Genomic DNA, 16,845 nt, shown 5'->3' with positions numbered 1-16,845 from the left:
GCCCGAGGGCGTCTGCTGGTGAAATCTTCCCCTCGCCGCCGCCCTCTGCTCCTTCCCTACAAGTTATTGGGTTACACTCGGCTGCTGTGTTATATGGGGCATGTGCTGGGTTGTTAGAAGCCTCTATAAAAGAATAAAGCCTTAGTGGCAGCCCGAGCCTGAAACTCGTTTCCCTACACGTTATAACACAGTCCGCAGACGCCGTTTAGTAGCGACGGGATTGGGGCTAGTAGAAAGACGAGTCTCGTATTATTTCTATTTGATCGAAAGAAGAAGCCGTGTAAGGTGTTTCCTGTCTACTTGAGACTTTGTACGGCCCTTTAGGCAGGTTATTTCTTTGGAAAACAGCCACGGAGCCCATTGTCTTTATCTGATGCTTGAAAGATTGGGGAGGAGAGGAAGGAGAAAAATCATTGTTTAAAAACACTTTGAAGTTGTGCAACTGTTGCTGCTCCAGTTTTTTTCTCGAGTCTCCAGATGCACCAGAAATCGTTACTTTGATCTCACAAAGCAGCAATTTATATTTTTTAATTTTTAAAAAAAATGGTTGGGTAACTCAGAGCGTAATGGCAAACATGCCGGGAATGAGGTCATCGGGCAGCGCGGGGAGGGCCCGCGGAGGCGGGGAGCGAACGCCGAGAGCGCAGGAATGAGGCGGCGGGGAAGGAAAGGGCTTTCTCTCCAAGCGAGACTGGTTGCCGGAACATCTGCTCAGGGCTAGTTTTACATCCCCGCTCGTTCACAAGGGAAAAGTCTCTGCCAGTGCACATGGGGCTGGCTGCAGCGTGCGAGGGGACCTTCCCTTCCATGCGCCTGCCCCGGGCTGGCGGAGGGGCGCGATGCCACGGAGAGAGGCGCGCACACGCCGGGTTGCGAGGAGCCCAGAGGCTGTTAAAAGCGCGGCTGGGGACAGGGCGAGGGCCAGGACCCGGCGTGGCAGAGGGTCCCGACCCCTCTTCGTCAGAGCAGACGGGAGATGTGGGGGGAGCCCTCTACTTTCGCTGGTGCGTGGCCAACCCTCTTTGAGCACTCCCCAAAAATGGGTCGCTCCAGACAAAACCGCGAGCCTCGCGTCTCTTGCGACGCTGCCAGCTCAGGGATGCGTGGGGTGGCGTTACCAAAGCCAACCCGACCCGGTGCCTGCGCCCGCCGGAGTGGGGGGCGGCTCGCTCTCGTCTGCTCCCTCCTGCCCGGAGTCGCCTGGAGCGGCATCCCGGTCCCTACGGTCACGGCCACGGCCGCCGCCCGGCCCGCGATGATGGCAGGGGCAGTGCTAAGAGCGCCCGTACGGGAGCAGCAGGCTGCCAGCTGCCTCCCCGGGAGGGCCTGGGGGGGCTCCTCGGGCCGCTCCCCTCCCTGACCGAGCCACAGCCACCTGCCTAAGGGCTTGACTCCCGTGACAGAGTGTCCCGTGCGGAGGTCGGGAGTTTATTTTGCTAAGGAAAATCAAATGCGAGGAACTGGGGGGGGGGGGGGGGGGGGGGGGGGGGGGGGGGGGGGGGGGGGGGGGGAGGGGACGGGGGGAGGGGACGGGACAGTCCCGAGAGACACTGACCCCATCACTCTCCCACTGAAAAACAAAAAGCGCCGTGTCCCCGGCGTGGGTTGTGTTGAGCGTGGGTGACATTCTTGCTGGGCAATCGCTGCCGTTGCCTGGCTTTTCCATCCCGAGGGTACCGACTCGGGTCAGCCCGCTGCCCCTACAGCCCACGCAGAGCGTGAAGTGGCTCTCTCGGGAGCCCGTCGTGCCCTCGTGGGGATATTTCCAGAGCCTGCCCCCCCGGGCGCCTGCGCTGGAGGGAGCTCGGCCCGGGCTCTGCTTCTACCGTGCCTGGGGGTGCCTCGCTCGTGATGCGCGGAGGATGCGCCCTTCTCCCTCGGCGCGGGTGGAGACGGACCCACAGCAGCCGCCTGCGAGCAGGATTTCGGTGTAAGGCCGCCTGGACCCACGCGAGCCACCGGCACCACGAAGACCTGGCTCCGATCCCGCTGCTACCAAGCGGCGGCGAGACGGCTCCAGCCGCCGGTCGCTGGCGAAAGGGCCCGGGCAGCGCAGGGCGGACACCTCCCCGCAGGCTGGGTCCCCGCGTGGGCTGGCGTGTCACCGCCCGGGCGGTCTCGGGAGCGAAGGGTCCGGCGCTGCCGCAGCCCCTCGCACCCCTGCGCGGTGCGGGCCGCTCGCTGCCTCCTCCGCAGGGAGCCCCGCAGTCTGGGCGCGGCGGGGCAGGGGTGCGGGGAGAGCAGCACACGCCAGCGGGAAGGCGAGGTGCCCGCAGGGCACAGGAGGAGACCTGCCGGCTGGCAGCCAGGCACACGGCCGCCTCCCACCGCAGCCTCGGGTCGGGAGCTGCGGGCGGGGAAATCTGTGGTCTCCAGGGGAGGGGGCAGCCTAGTACCGCTAGAAGTGGCCCTCCCCTGGGAAATGGGACCGCAGTGACCCGCGGGTGAGGTGGCGGGATCTGTCGGGACCGTTCAAAACCCGCATTTTTAAAGGGGGAGAAATGGCGAGAGGGGGAGGGGGAAGAAGCGACAGAAACGAGATGCTGACATTGAGGAGTCGCAGGGAGACATCAACAATTGGTGCCTATAGACCACATCAAAGGACTGCAGAGCAACAATAAAATGCCTTGAAATACTTCTTAATGCAATGTTTGCATTGGGCAAGTCCACAAATGACGCCGAATTTGCCATCACAGGGGAAAGAAAGCAGCAGATGAGGAGGTTTAGCCAACATTCCTCTGAAACCCGGCTTGAGAGGAAGGGAGAGGGAGAGATTTTTATAATCCTGAAAGGCAAGAGCAGAAACCACATCAACGCAGAGCGAGCAAATGCGGCAGGGCAGGATTATCAAGGCACAGAGGGATCTTAAATGGACCGATCTGCAGCAAGACATCTGTAAAGAAGAAAACTTCCAATCGGGATTGCTACGGGGGCATTTTTGACTCTGAGGCTATTGCTCGGCCCTGCTGTTTTAAAAGAGGCCACACTTGTCCCCCTTGCGCATGCCCCCTGCCCCCGGGGGATTTGGGGGCACTCACAGCCTGAGGCTCGTCTCGGTCGCTGGAGAGCTTTCCCGCGGCGGGATGTCCCGGTGTCTCGCACCGATAGAGAAGAAGGGAAAAGGGGGCAAATGTGTGTGCTGGCGAGGGGAAAGCCTCCAGGTTCCGGTCAGTCTCTGCCAAACAAGCAGTCACACTCAGATGAGCGCTTAATTGCTATTGTGTTTTTGTTTTCCAAAGGCAGAACCCCTATTCCCCGAGCGCGGCTGCAGTGTGGCACAGGCTGGCTTTGTCTGGTTGCTGTGCGGCCGCTCTCGTCATGCTGGTCCCGCCTGACTGAAGCCCAAAGTCAGGAGTACCTATTTAGCCGCCTGCCACCCACGCACGAAACAACTGCTGGATGCAGGCGGCTGAACACCCCCCTGCACGGGCAGCGGGCCCGAGCCCTGCAGCGGGTCTGTCTCCCTCCCTCCCTGCCTCCCTCCCTCCCTCCCTCCCTCGCGGGCTGCTCACTCCCGAGGAGATGAAGCCGCTCTGCGTCCCGATCTGTGCTGAGCTGCCAGATGCCGCTCTAAATTTGCTTTGTTGCCCCTTCTCCCGTGGGCGAGCTGCTGTCCCCTCCGCAGCCGGCTCTCCCACCTCACCCACCCGAGCTCCACCGCGGCCGGCCGGCCGGCCGTGCCAGGCGAGAGCCGGCGCCTGCTGCCAGCAGTGCCTTTCCCAAAGCCGGAGCCCGTTGCGGCTGAGCCGCCCGCGCTGGTTTCACACGAAACCTCCCGGCTACTGCGCCCACCCCGGGCAGCCTCGGGAAGCGCTGCCGGGCTCCCTGTCCTCGCCCCGGCCGGCCGAGGGGCTCCGCTCTCCCCTGCTGCGGGGATGTCCCTGCGATTCGGCCCCTGCGGACAGGAGCTGGCTGCTGCACCCCTCCGCCCGCAAAAAACTTGTTCTGTGGAGAGCCTGAAAGGCGGCATTGCGGGAGAGGGCGAGGCGGGGCTCCCGCGGCGGGCCGGGCAGGCGGGCCGGCACCCTGCAGCTCTGGCGTCCCGCTCCCGCCGACCCCCCGCCGGCCCCCGACCCCCCACAGGACCCCGACCCCCCCGCCGGCCCCGGTCTGGCTTCTCTGCGGCTGCCGAGCCCGGTGCCCGGCCTCACGGCCCCAGCCCCGAAAGCGCTCGGGAGTGGGCTCTCAGCTCCCCGGGGGTGGGCTGCAAGCTCGGCCCTCGGGCTCCTCCTCCGGGGATGCCACACGCCGCTCGCTTGACCCTGGGCGACTCCGTGCCCCCGCCGACCGGGACGCGCCGGGGGCGAGCGCCGGGGCAGGGAGAGGCCTTGCGGCGGGGGGAGCATCGCACACGCTGCCGGGGTCGCGGGATCGCGGCTGCGTGGCCACGTCTCCTCCGGGGCATGGAGAGAGAAGATAAATTCACTCGTGGTATCAACATCGTGACAGAAAGTGACCCCGACAGGAAAGCAGCCAGCACCGAGGCGGGAGCGGGGGGGATCTTTGTAGGTTTCTGCGCCTTTGCTGGGAATTACCGGCATGGGCTGTGGGGAGCCGAGAAGGCTGCGCCGAGGGAGCGATAAAGGTTCAGCTGGATCAGGGGGTGCCCCACGGCGGCATCGCCCGTCGCCCTCCGCTTCCAAGGTTTCTAGCTTCCAGCCGGGAAAAAGCCCTGCGAGGCGGGCAGGGCGCAGGGCAAACGAGGGACCGCAGGCACTAGGAGCAAATCCTCCCGGGACAGTCCAAAATTTCGTCCTGAGATAGCCCAGTCCCCGGCAGCTTTTTGGATGCTAGAAACCAACAAAAACAGTATTAGAAACTAGTAAAATCTCGCTTAATAATATATCTGGGTAAATTCCGGGCGCGGAGCGAGAGCGGGCGAGGTTTGCGATGCAGAAAGGGAGCCTGGGCCGGGGCCCGACGGATCATGGCCATTTTGTGGGGACCGGAGCCGGGCTTCTGGCGTGCCTGCTTTACACAGCAGTCGCGTTTCACGTGGGGCGAAATAAGCCGTGTTTGAAGTTCGCGGGGTTGTGCCACGCACATTGCCCGTCGTGGAGGCCGGGGACCGCTCTCCTGCTCTTGTGGTGATGCCTAGCGCTGGTAGCGCGGCGGGATAAACGCCTGTTTTCGATAGCAGGATGATCACATCCCGCAGCCGCCGCTCTTTTGAATAGTCCCATTAAAGTCTGCTGCGTTTTAGGATCGGCCCTAAAGGGGATTGTTTACAGTATAACACATCACGTATGAGGTAGGGGAGCGCACAGACCTCTCTTGGTTCAAAGAGCTGTGCCTTGAAGAGGAAAAAAAAAAAAAATCCCCTTATATTTATTTTTTTGACTGAACACACATTGAAATGCTGTGCGCAGCTCGGCTTTCTTCCCTGGAAAAGCGGACTTTGGATCCCGTCTCGGTAACAAGGGGCCGGTTGTCCGCCTGCAGCGCCCCATACGAGAACCATTGTGTGCAAGACCCGCAGCGTTTTCTGGGGGACGCCGCTTTTTCGGCGTGTGCGAGGTGTGGGGACAAGGGGGGGGGCAAGGGGGGAGCGTGGCTGCCAGGTGGGTCCGGCCTGGCCCGGGGGGAGGTGAAAGCGGGCTTGGCCGCTCCCGTTCCTCCTCCCAGCCCGGCAGCCTCAGCTGGGGCGGCTGCAAGGTAGCGTGAGCCCCGTGTGCGGATGAAGCCCCAGATCTCCCCACTCATCGCACTCAGTCCTGCGGGTTTGGGAGACGAGGGGTGCATTGGGGCTGGGGAAAAAAAAGCAAAACAAAAAAACCCCAAAACTTCAAAACCCTCAATCTACCCCAATTTATAATAGCGGCAATAATCTGCGAAGAAGAAGCTCTTCAACGCGCCGCCGTGTAAATGCTGTTTGCTACCGGCGTGGAACTGATTTCTTTTTCTTTCCCGGCGGAAAAGTAGAGCCGGGAGCCCGGCTGAGAACAGTCACCTTTTCGACTAAAATCTCCCCGCCGGGACTCGCGCGTGGGCTGCCCCAGGCCCGGCCGCGGCCCGGCTTTCCCGGTGCTCCTCGCACCCCTCGGGCCGCGCCGCGGCGAGGCGTGGGGCGAGAGGGGAGGCATCCGCGGCCCGGTCTGGGCTCGGAGCAATAGCGGTGCTGAGCCCAAAAGCACGGCATGGCTGAGCCCCTCGGGCTCCGGGAGATGCTTGTCGCCTGGCGGGCCACCTCCCCGGGACTGGCTCATGTGCCCTGGCTCTGACAGTGAATCTGGTTAAAGCTCTTGTCCTAGAGCTTGTCTAGATACAGCCCCACTGCCGGCTTTTCCCCGCTCTTTCCGAGGTCCCCTAACCCTCTAGATCACCTCTGAAATCCCGTAAGGGCGGTTTATTTATTGAAAAAAAACCCCAAACCGAACCAAAAAAACAGACCCAAGAACCGCTTTGAGATCTCTCTCAGTCCCTTCCCGCCGGCCAACACCACCCCCGAGTTCACCTGCAAACGGGGGCAGGGGCAGGAAAAAGGAGGCCCCGAGGAAACCTCAGCAACCCACTGCAGATGGGGCCGGGGGAGCGCGCAGGGGGGCGGCGGAGCCCAGCCCCCCCTTCCCCTCGGCACCAGCCTTCCCGTGCGAGCGACCTCGTCTCGCTTTGCCATCTCTCCTCGCGGGGGGGGCAGATATGGCTGTCAGGAAGGTAACGTGGCGGGTGGCGAGCTGTGGACAGGCTGGCATGGCTGATCAGACACCTCTTTTCCTCCGCGTCCCCCTCCTGCTCGGAGGAGTCGAGCGGAGCACAGCCTTTTTGGGGAGACCTCTGCTCTCCAGCGGGCTTGCCAGCCTCTGCCCTCCGTGGAGCTGCCTCCTGCTTCTCGCCACCCGAGAGCTGCAGCCACGCGAAGTCACCTGTCAGCAGAGACCTCAGCACAAGGCAGGGAGAAAATCTGCGGAGGAAGGTTTCTCCCCGAGGAGGAGGGGGAAAAAGAACTATATTATAAAAAAGCGGGCGGCAGGAGCAGGAGCAGCCGGGAGTGGGTCCCGGGGCGCCCGTGGGTGTGAAGCGGGGTGTCCCGGGCGGGCGCGCCCCCAGGCTGCGCCCGGGGACTGCAGTGCGCAGGGAGCGAGGAGTAGACCAAACGCGCCTGTGTGTATCTGCGGGTTTTATGCGAGCAGCGAAAGCTGGAAGCTGCAGAAACTCCGCGACCCCGCTGACAGCCAGGCGAAGTGGGTTTGTAGGCGGCAAATAAAGAAAAAGATCATCTAGACCCCCGCTTATCGTTCCGGGTTGTTCTGAAGTTTGGCGTGGTAAATACAAAATGGATGGCTTTTAACCCTGCCTGAGTTGTTCCGTTAGTAGCTGAGAAGGCAGACGGGTCTCTAGCCGGGACTTTCGTCTTTGTTTGCGAGGGGAACCTGCTTTGTTTGAATTATTCATCATAATTGCCTATTTCCAAACAGCTCCACGGGGAGGCTCCGAAATGCAGTCAGGTCTGATTAGTGCCTGCGAAGAAGCGACGCCCAGAGCTGGAGGAAGTTCAGGGACAATTTAAGTTCCCGATTCGCCTCCCCTCCGGGAACACTGGTGCCGGGATGGGGCTGGGGGGGGTGTGACAGGCCCGGGGACACGGGGCATTTTGTTGCCTTAAACCCAGGAAACCTGCCGGTGCGTTTCTGCTGGTCTCCTTCTGCCTCTCCGAAAAAAGGAGAGACGGAAATAATGTACGCGCCTTGGTCTGCGGTGCCGAAACAAGCGGGGGAGAAGTCCTGGTAAAATGGAGGGAAAGTAGTGGCTGTTTTTTATAGTCCAAGTGTATAATCGGATTTTTTTTTCTCTCCTGATAGAAAGCAGATAAATTTATGAAGGGAGAGCTAAAAGAATAATTACAGGGTGAAGGTAGTTAAATTTTATTTCGAGTCCCAAAGGCAAAACCTGACATTTTATTGCAAACATCTGGAAGGCTTAAGAGACTGGCATGGTGTTTGTTTAAACACTAATAGAGATTTTTATTCTGTAAAACACAAACAAAGCCCATTTAAAAACACTTGAGACTGTAAATATTTTGCGGTGGTTCAATTCTCAAAGCCCGAGAAAACCGGGGGAAGGGGAGGGGGGGAACGAATCGACGGCATAATAGGGGTATAATTATGAATTAGTTAATAATACGCAACAATACCGTTTGTGCAGACCATAAAAATAAATTGCAGGCGTATTTTTTTCCGCAGTCACAATAACTGACCCCGCGCAGCCCGGGAACATCACCTCACTCGAGTTTCCAAGCGGCGACTTGCGTTCGCTTTAAACTCGCCTCTTACGAGAGCGCCAGCCTCGAAATCCTCCCGTCCGTTTCAAAAGATAATCGACGTTGCATTGAAGTCCAGTAAATCACTCGCTCACGTTATCAGACAGCCTTCAGCCCGCACCCGCTGACTAGTTTTAACATTGTTGTCAACTGATAACTTAAAAAAAAAAAAAAAAATCCCCGGGCTAGGTCTGGCTAAAGGACCTTCGGTAAGGTTTTCCTTGCTGTGGAGCAGGGTTTGAAACTGGCTGGGCTCAGCCCCTGCGAGCAGCACATCTGGACAGCACTCCCGCCCCGCAGCCGGCTCCCCTTATTTCTCTTTTTTCCAAATATTTCCATATATAAACAAATATTTTCAGGCTCGCTCTGTGACAACTGGAAAGCCCGAGTGAATGATTTCTTTATAAACCCCGGGGCCTGGCCCTGCGACCCTTGCTCCTGCCACTTTATTCTAGGGAGCAGTTTCCTGGATTTAATGGGAGCTACCCCTGCGAGTAAGGGTCTGGAATAAAGACCAGGCAAAGGGACGCATTCATCTCTGGCGGCCGGGGGTCAGAGTCGGATCTGAATCCAGATTAAGCCCAGGCCGGCTCCGGATTTACACCGCTTGCCGCGGGGAGCGGGGACGCGTTCCCTAACACCGCTCCGGCTGAGAAGAGCCCCGGAGACCGGGTGCCGGCGGCGCAGCGCAGATGCGTTTTGCTCAGCGAGATTTTGGTGCAAAGGCTGAATCGAAATCTCATCCCCCGGCTTGAGGAGCGCGGGTTTCTCTGGGCCAGCCCTCTCAGCGCAGAGGGCAGAGATCCCTGCGAGGGGGCAGCGCTGGTTCTCCCCCCCTACCCCCATTCCTCCCCTTTCCCCCCGGCCCGTCCTCGTGTGCGCGGGGCCGCAAGGTCGCTGCAGGGGCTGCCCTTTCCCTCCGCTCGCTCTGAGAAGCAGCAATGCCTTTGTGTTTATCGCTTTTGCATCCCCCCGGGGCAGACGGGCAGAGGGAGGGCGAGCTGTGCTCAGTCTCCCGGGCATCGGCGTAGCGGCAAGGAGGAGGGAGAGGAGCGGCCGACGGCGGCTGCCTGTCCCCGCGCCCCCGGACACCGCTCCAGGGACCGCGGGGAGCGGCTCTCCCGTCCCTGGCAAAAGGGTCTGCTCCCTGAGGTCTGTCAATTAGGGGCCGTATTGGCACGGAAACTCCACTCTGGTTCTGCTTGCTGCCGTGGAGGCTGTGTCCCGCTGCCAGGGCCGGGCGCGGGGTGGTCTGAGACGGCTTACGGACCTCGAGCGGCAGCGCGGAGAGCCCCTAGGTAAGAGACCCAGAAGGGGTCGGGGCTGCTTTAAACTGTCGACCCGTAAAACCACTCTTAACGCTGTGAAAAACGTATTTCTGAGCTCTTACATCAGCCCCCAAAATTTCGTTTAAATCGCCCTGCCTTTCCAACACCATTTCCTCTCGCTAAAACGCTATAAATAATCCTCTGTTTTCTTGGGCTCTCTTTCTAAAATCTCCCTCCAGCTTCTTTAAAAGCCTTCCTCGGTGTCTGTCTCCCAGACGAGTGTTTCCGAGGCTTTCGGAATAGGGAAACGGATTTTTTTATTTGGGAGACATTCCTTCGCCGGGGGAAGGACACACAGCCGGGGGGCCCGCTGGAAACGCATGTGCCCCCTCCGGGTCCCCGCTCCTGGGTTAGTCCCGCTGCCGGCTCCCTCCAAGCCCCTGCCTCTGTCGTTCCCTTCTTCCCGCTGCTCCCGCCCCGGCACTGCTCCCCGCGGAGCCGGGGAGCAGGGCAGTGCCGGAGGGGGGCGGGGAGGGGGACGCGACACCCCGTGTGGTAGTGCCGCTGTGCCCGGCGCTGAGCCCTCGGCGAGTGACCTGTCAAAGGCGATGCACAAGAGGGGAGGGGAAAGGAGCGGCGGGGGGCGGGGGGGGGTGTGAGGGGGTGTAGGGCGGGTGGTGGGGACGCACAAAACCTGCTCCTCGGCCTAGAGAACAGGGCTTAGCTTTTCCGGGATTTCCCGAAGAAAGGGCTTCTTTCTCGCTTTTCGTCCGAAATCCCTTTCCGTGCGTGTGAACCCCGGCGGGCTGCTGTCACGCCGGCGAGAGCCAGCACTTTAGGCCGGGGAGAGGGGGCTGAAGGGCTCCGCCGTACCACGCAGACATGGGCACCGTGGGGTCACTCTGGTAGCTAAAGGAAGTGCTCCCCGTCCCCCCGCCTGCCCCCTTCGCTTGTGTCCAGCCCCATCGAAAAACCTCGCCTAAGAAAAGTCTCGCTCTCCCCTGGCGCTGCTCGAAGCAGCTCTGCGCCTTCGGGGAGCGTCGGAGAAACACCAGCCAAAAATAATCCCTTCCTGAAATTTGGTGTGTATCCTCGCCCGCTTTTCCACCGTGGCTCGATCCATATTAATCCTGTCCCTTACTATATAATTATTTATTTTTTTATTTTGAACCTATATTCGATCCTCGGGATCGAATTAACTCCCGGCGGCTTTCCCCGCTGTATTTTCCCTAGACGGTGTTTTGCTTGACTTCACCTATTTTTCCGTGGTCCCATCAGCTAATGAAAACACACGGTGCTTCCTTCGCCTTCTCAAATGCAGCCCTTGTTCCTTTTCACTGCGAGCCCCCCGCGCCACGCGCGACCGAGGAGCGCGGGAGCAGCTGCGGACCCGCCTCAGCCTGGAGGGTTTCAGGGCAGAGTGGACAGGCGAGCAGAAATAAAACGCTGAATATCATCCAGGCAACCGGCCGGGATCTGTACCTAGCGGGTTTGTTCTCGCTGTAGCTAAAGTGGCAAAAAGAAGCGGGAAAGGGGAAAAAAAAAATTATAAAAAATAAAATTCCTCTTCCCAAAGAGAAGGCGCTCCCCCTGCCCGGGCGTGTCTGGGTTTATCTGCCCCGCTGCCGGCGCCAGCCCACGCCGCCCGCTCAGCCCCGCCGCTCCACGGACACGCATCGTTTTGAAGTGAAACTCCAACCCCCCCCCCCCCCCCCCGAGACGTCGCTGTTGCCGGGCCAAACACCGATTCCGCCGGCAAGCGCAAGTAATACATGGCATGAATGACGTTTTAAAAACACCCCCTTATCCGGCACCCCCGGGTGGTAAAGCCCCTCTCGGGTACTTTGCGTGGGGATTAGCTAGCAGCAGCCCCTGGGAAACCTGGGTGCGGCGGAGAGAAGTGCGGGAGTTGTTACCTCTCTGCATTTAGAGCTATGGGTTTCCTACTGGCTCCCCGTTCTTCAAACAGTTAATTCTCCCGGCCGGTGCTCCAGGACTCAGATGGCCAAAATTCCTCGCCCTGAAGCCCGAGTCTCCCTCCCCTCCCCATTGGGTCGCAGCTTTTGGGTCTCTCCCGATCTCTCCCTCCTATTGGCCGGGGACAGGCTTTTTTTCCCTTTTTTTTTTTTTTTCCCTCTTGACAGGCGCACGCAGCCTGCCTAACTCTTGGAGGGAAAAAAAAAAAAAAATCCCAGAAGTTTGGATCAATCAGAGAGAGACAGAAGGAAAGGGGAGAAGGAGGGGGGGAGGAAAAAAAAAAAAAAAAGATGAAATCCAGCCTGCAGCCCCTCTGAGCAAGTGCTGGGGACCTGGGCTGAGCACACCCTCCCGGCTCTGCCTACGGAGTATCTGCAGCCTCATGTAGTGCCTTCAGGAGACTGAGGGCTGGTTCTTCTGGGGGTGCAGCTGGGGAGGGGTGGGGGGAGAAAGCGGCGAGAGGCTCTGCCTCTGGTCCCCGAGCTCTGCGTTCCCAGCCACTGGTCGCTCATCTGCCCAAGGGTCTGGGCTGGGGGATAAGATGAGTGAGAGGCGAAGATCGGCGGTGGCCCTCAGCTCCCGAGCGCACGCTTTCTCGGTAGAAGCCTTGATCGGGACAAATAAAAAGAGGAAACTGCGAGACTGGGAGGACAAGGGGCTGGATTTGTCCATGGAAAGCCTCAGCCCCAATGGCCAGCTAGGGGACAATGAAGACCCGACTCAGTGCCTGGACCTCAACCCCGGTTAGTGCAACTCCTTTCTCTTCGGGACCCCCCGCCAGCCCCGCTCCCTCCCCGGCGCTCGCCGCCCGAGCCCTGCCGGGAGCTGCCCGCCGGGAGAGCGGCGCCGGGCAGGGCGGGCAGCGCGTCCCGGAAAACATCCGGGACTGAGGGTAGAGGAAAGGCGGGGGGGGGGGGCGGGATTTTGCGGAGATTCCTTGGATTTTAATTTTAATTTTTTTTTTTTCGGTTTACCGGGACTTTTCTCCTGCTCACTGCGGCTCTTTCCCCCCCACAACTCCATGATCTGCCCGGGACGGAACGGCATGTCCCCCCCCCGCTTTCCTCCTTCTCCCTCTGTCCTCCCTCTCCCTGCCTGCCGGTCGCGATAGTCCTTCTCGGGTGTCTCGGGACACACGTTTCGCCTTGCCCCGGAGCTTCCCGACCATCGCGGGGGTACCGTGTGGGTTGGGGGCAAAGGAGTGGGGCATGACACTCGCATCCCCGTGGGCGGGATCACCCCTCTCCTCTTCCGTGCGCTTTTCCGATACACTGGCCACCACTCCGAGTCTGCCCCGCGGAGACTGTGCCGCCCTAACCGGGCGTTTCGGTGGAGGAGGAGGAGGAGGAGGAGACGGCGGGCGCCCCAGATCAGCGTTGCGCCGAGGCGAGGGGCGCCGGCTCCGCGGAGCGGCGGGGACCCGCTGCACAGGCACCCACACCCCGCGGCGAGCTCCCACCCGAGACCTCCACGGGCCGGGCTCAGTCCGGCAGCGAGAGGCTGGGGGCCTGATCCTTCCCCCCGGGATCGGGCCCGCCGGGGCTCAGCGTCGCGGCCTCGCTCCGCGCCGGGGACGGAGCGCGCAAGCCCCGGTGGCGGCGCGGGGGGACAGCGGAAGGAGATCTCCCCTCTTCGCAGGGACACTGCTCCCGGCAGGGAAAAGGGCCTCAGCCGGGACCAGGGGCAGCGGGTGAGGGAGGCTCCGAGGAGTCCGGCCCCCGCTACCGAGCCTGGCGCCTCCCGGGAACCGGGACGTTTGGAGCAGCGCCGGGGCCCCGGCCCCTTGGTCGGCTGCACGGTATTTGGGGAGAGCGAGCACGAGACTTCCCTCGTGGTATTTGTACTTTTAATTTTAATCTTTTATTTGTTTATTTATTTTTATCTAAAAGGGAGCCGGTAGCTTGGAGTGATCGTTTGGCTCAAGCGAAGCCCTCGGTCTGCTCTTGTCCCCCCGGCCGTTTCGCTCCGGCCTAAAGCGACGGTCCCGCAAAAGCAGCCGCGGACCCGCGGCGACGCCGAGGGCTGAAAGCGCGCTGCCCCCCGCGCCCCCGCTGCCTCCGCACCCGCGCTGCCTCCGCGCCCCACGCCCTTCTCGCCGTCCCCCCGCCCCGCTCCCCAGCGCCTTAAAATGGGACGGAGGGAGCGGCCCCGCTCTCACAAATGTATTGTGCGGAGAAAGCGAAGTTTAGGTAATTTCTCTTTGCTTTTTCTTTTAATATTCGGGTGGGGGAAAAAGGTCAAGCGATTTCTGTGCGCGACCCCGTAAGAGAAAGGGCAGAAATTTCCTCCACTCGCGCCAAGTCCACTCCGCTGCACTTGGAGAAGAAAACACCTTTTTTTTTTTTTTTTGCGTGACGTTCCCCGCGCTATCAATAAGCATCAGCTGCCCAAAACCCAGCATAAAAAAACCCAAACAAACAAACACATTTAAAAAAAGGAGAAAGAATTAGAGATCGAGGTGTAAAAAACATCTGCTGTAAAAAAAATCTGTGAAGCGTTTTTGAAGGGAGCGAAAGACCGGGAACTCCGGAGACCTCGCCCCGCTCCGGTCTCAAGAAACCGCATTTCAATTTGCTTGTAACAGCAGCAGCCCTTCCCGGTGCGGATCTTAAGGAGAAGTAGGAAAAATCTGCTGCCTGGGACCTCCCTCCTAGCGGAGCGACGGGCGTAAAGGAGAGGGGACAGAAGCGATCAAAATACCAACCACTAAAAAAATAGCTCACGGTTTCCGAGTCTCCCCTGTTCAAAATAATAAATACGCGAACGAAACGACAAAAATCCGCTTTCCAATGACAAAGCAGATAAGTGCATCAGTGTTCTTTTTTAGAACCGTTTCTCATTAATTTTTAGCTACATTAGGATATATTTTTGGACGGTCTAGAAGTTTAATTTGCACGTTTCTCCATGAATTCGAAATAAAAAACTGGAAAACTCCCCCTGCGCAAGACCGGAGAGCGGGAGAGAATGGCTGCTAATGCCTGAAACCTTAGAAAGCAAACGTGATGTTTTTCATAAAGCAAAGGAAATCAAGAACAGTTTGAGAAATCATTTTTAGGAGGTTGATAGACTTTAAATAAAGTCCGCGACTGTAATTTGCACAGTCACTTCATTAAACTTAAATCCTCCGCGGTATACCTTTGCTGCTGGGTGAAAATTGATTAGCGGCTCTATAATGGCCACCAAATTCCATCTTTACAAGACCTAATTAAGAACAAACTTTACACCTAAAGTATTTTAAACTTGCCAAATCTCCAGCGATATAGCAAAAAAATTAGAAAAGGGAGTTTTTATAGCGTCCCAAAGGTTCAAAACTCAAAGTCGCTGCCCCCGAGTAGCGTAGGAAATAACACAGGGCTGTTCCTTCTGCTGGAGATATTATTGGTACGGGTGTGATTACAGAGAGGCCCCAAATATTACAGTATGCGCTGGGAAATTATGTGTTGGTTTTGCGTGTGATAACGTAAATCGGCCTAGCCTGATTTATCGATCTCTCCGCATAAAACCCCTCAATTTCAGCTCAAGAGGGTCTGGAAGGCTGAAAACCATTCGCCGCGGGGAACCAAACACCGCCAAGGGAAGAGTAAGGCTTCGCTCTCCTTTTTGCAGCTCTTTTCCGTGTAGACGGGTATCGGGATTTCTCTCCCACGCGTTGGCCACGTCTCGCAGGGATTTTCCTCTCCGTCCCCACCGCGAGTGGCGCTCGGCGCCCCGGGAGGGGGGTGTCGGTGGGGCGGCCCCGCTCCGCTCCGCTCCGCTCTCGGCGTGGGGGCTTCGCCGCCCTCGGTGCGGCTCTGCGCTGGACATGTACAAAATCCAGCCTTCGGGGGGGCGTGGGAGGCAGCGCTCCTCGTTTCCCCGTTTTGGCGAAATCCCTCACCCCTTATGTGCGATTTTCCAGCCGTGCCCATACCCTTCGGTGGCAACATTGGCGATCCCGAGTCGCCTCGAGTGCCCGAGAGACCCTCCCCGCGGCCGCATCTTCCCGGGAGAGGCGAGGTGGCAGGCTGGGAGGTGGCGGGTCGGGGGGTGGCGTGGGGAAAGGTGAGAAAAGCCAGCGGATAAATCTCCCAGGTTTGTAAAAAATATCTCCCGAGCATCCGAGTTATTTATGTCTCAGCCATGAATCTTGTCGCCAGAGTTAATGTGCTGTTTTACGAGACTAATTTAAAAGGGGGATAAAGCTGGATTTTAATCACGTGCGGGTTTTAATCACGAAGTTGTGAAAAGGAATTTGGGATTACAGCGGCTTTCCTCCTCTCTCTCCCCCCCCCGTCCACTCGGGGCACGCCGCGAGTGGGGCCGCGGCCGGGCCGGCGGGAGGCAGGGCTCGCCGCGGGGCTCAGCGGAGCCTCCCCCGCTGCTGCCCCGCCGCCGGGCCGGGCAGCCCCGCATCCTCCGCCGGCCCTTGGCTCTCGCCGCCGCCGCCGCTGCGGAGAGGAGGAGGAGGAGGAGGTTGGCGGGGCGCAGGCGGCGGCGGGCGCCCCTCCGTCCCCTTGGCAGGTTTGGTTTCAGAGGGCAGCAAAACAATGGGCTCGGATGTCTTCTGAGTATTTATAGATTAAACCTGAGCAGCGGAAAGGTCACGGGGGGCCCAGACGTTGCCTCCCTTGATGTATATATTATTTACCATCGTTTACGGCGGTGGCTTTCGTCGGCCCTTCCCTCTGCCACCCCAGGGGCGCAGGGACAGACCGAGACAGGGCCGAGAGCGCTCCTTTGCTCGTTGAAAGTTTAAGACGGTTTTTTTTGGGGGGGACGTCTCCCCGCGAACGCGTTTCCCCCCCTGAAACACGGCTGCTCCCTTAGGCGATCAGGGTCGCTACACGGAGAGACGCTACGCAGGCGCTTCAGAGGCAGAACAAAATGGTGCGGCTAAAAATTTATAATTTCTCGGCTTTGGGACGGTCCTGTTCCTCGCAAAGGAACACGCTAGCGATTTTGTAAACGAATTTCGCCAGTGCAGTCTTAATATCACACATCCCCATCGGTATTTTTGATTACATATATTAAAAATGCACACATCAGTTAAAAAAAACCAAAACCAACCAAAAACATTTTCGAGAGTTTTATTTTTGTCAATCTGCGAAGGCATTGCATTGCAAATTGTTTTTCGTTCCGTATGTTTTTCTAAAGCTACATTAACGAACTACTGCAAAGCTTCGCAACGAGAGAAAACAGCACGGCACACATTTTGAGACCTACAACGTGTTTATTACAGCTGCTTATCCATAAGATTAAGATCCGATAGCTTGACAAAGCCTTCCGCGGCTGGCAAGAGTAAAACCTCCATCTCTTTTACCGTGGCGTGTTCTCCTGCCTGTCCTGGGAGGTGGCACGAATATC

The 16,845-nt window shown here is 59.0% G+C and overlaps 1 protein-coding gene across 1 annotated transcript in view; it reads left to right on the top strand.

Moving 5' to 3' along the window:
- The first annotated feature begins 12,043 nt into the window (after positions 1-12,043).
- Positions 12,044-16,845, top strand: part of TBX15 (T-box transcription factor 15) — a 99,163-nt gene continuing 94,361 nt past the window's right edge. Inside the window, exon 1 of the mRNA XM_050906088.1 lies at positions 12,044-12,245. Coding sequence (XP_050762045.1) covers positions 12,044-12,245 — 202 coding nt within the window. The remainder of the gene's footprint in view (positions 12,246-16,845) is intronic.

The sequence above is a fragment of the Gymnogyps californianus genome, chromosome 1 (assembly GCF_018139145.2).
Source record: "Gymnogyps californianus isolate 813 chromosome 1, ASM1813914v2, whole genome shotgun sequence".
NCBI classification, from domain to species: Eukaryota; Metazoa; Chordata; class Aves; order Accipitriformes; family Cathartidae; genus Gymnogyps; species Gymnogyps californianus.
This window is presented reverse-complemented; position numbering and strand designations above follow the sequence as displayed.